This window comes from Monoraphidium neglectum (genome assembly GCF_000611645.1).
Source record: "Monoraphidium neglectum strain SAG 48.87 unplaced genomic scaffold scaffold03887, whole genome shotgun sequence".
Lineage (NCBI taxonomy): Eukaryota > Viridiplantae > Chlorophyta > Chlorophyceae > Sphaeropleales > Selenastraceae > Monoraphidium > Monoraphidium neglectum.
This window is the reverse complement of record NW_014009742.1, coordinates 1-1,106: the sequence shown is the minus strand read 5'-3', so window position 1 is coordinate 1,106 and position 1,106 is coordinate 1. Positions and strand designations below refer to the sequence as shown.

General features: G+C 69.0%; 1 protein-coding gene across 1 annotated transcript; it reads left to right on the top strand.

The window, feature by feature from the left end:
* Positions 1-630: 630 nt before the first annotated feature.
* MNEG_13536 (hypothetical protein) lies at positions 631-858 on the top strand (the record flags this gene model as incomplete). The annotated part of the gene is made up of 1 exon (XM_014037990.1): positions 631-858. A coding segment is annotated over one exon (228 nt), but the record flags the coding sequence as incomplete, so codon positions are not given.
* Between the last annotated feature and the right edge of the window lie 248 nt (positions 859-1,106).

Genomic DNA, 1,106 nt, shown 5'->3' with positions numbered 1-1,106 from the left:
GCACGCGCCGCTGGCGGGGGCGGTTGTTGGGGGCGCGATGGGGCTGCTGGGGGTCTCGATGGCTTGCGCTGCACGCCGCTGACTCACCGGGGGAGCACGCCGCCCCACCCCACCCCCCAGCCGCCGAGGGCGGAGTGCTCACAACGGCGAGGGGGCGGCCTGAGTGCGCTTGCGGCGGCTGCGTGTCAAAAACGTGCATAGTTACAGCCTGATCGCGGCGGGTCCAAGGGCGGCGGGCGGCAGCGCCTCTGCGCTTCAAACTCATTGCTCACCAGGCTGCCCTTCCGGCCCTAGGTGAGCGCATGACGGCAGCGCCAGCAGGCAGCGCAGCGGAGTCTGCGCACATCGCTGTCTCGGAATCTGTAATTTGTGCAGTAAAAGCTGATCGACAGGTGTAGATGTGCACGTGTGCACATGCGCGCGCCCCGGCGGCCCACAGCTGTCGGCCCAGCTGGCCTATGGCAAGAGCAGCGGCTGCTGGGCAGGCCCGGAGTTCATGAAGCCATGCTTGACGGTCTGCGTGCCGGTACACTTCAATTCACGAAACATCATCGCATCATAGCGCACATCTAGCGGGCCGATATAGCCAGACCGACTCGACCTTCTCCCGCGATCAACTAGGCAAACGCAATGACCGGCGTCCTGCAGCAGCTCCGATGGTGGCAAGGCGGAGGAGGGACCAAATCGTCCCTCGCATCCCGCCCCGGCTCTGACAAGGACCCTCGCGCGCCCGCGCCAGCTGCTGCGGCGGGCCCGCAGCAGCCCGCGCGCGCGCAGGCCGCGCCCGCCGCCGAGGACGTCCTGCTGTCGCTGCCCTCCGACCTCTACCCCGCGGCCTCCCTCCCTGAATGCCCAGAGGTGCGCACCCCTGCTCGCGCTCGTGCTCACGCGGCGGCTCGGCTTGGCTCGGCCCGGCCCGGGGCGGCTCTTGGGCGCTTGGGCCCAGCCCGCGGCGTTGGGCGGCCTTCCCTTAGCTGCCAGCCCCCGCAGCAGTCGTCCCACCCGGCCTTCCCTCCAGCCCCCTCCACCAGCCATGCACATTGAAGTAAGACACTCCCATTAGAACCAAGACACCCCCATTCCCCCGCTTCCCCACCCCTCCGCCC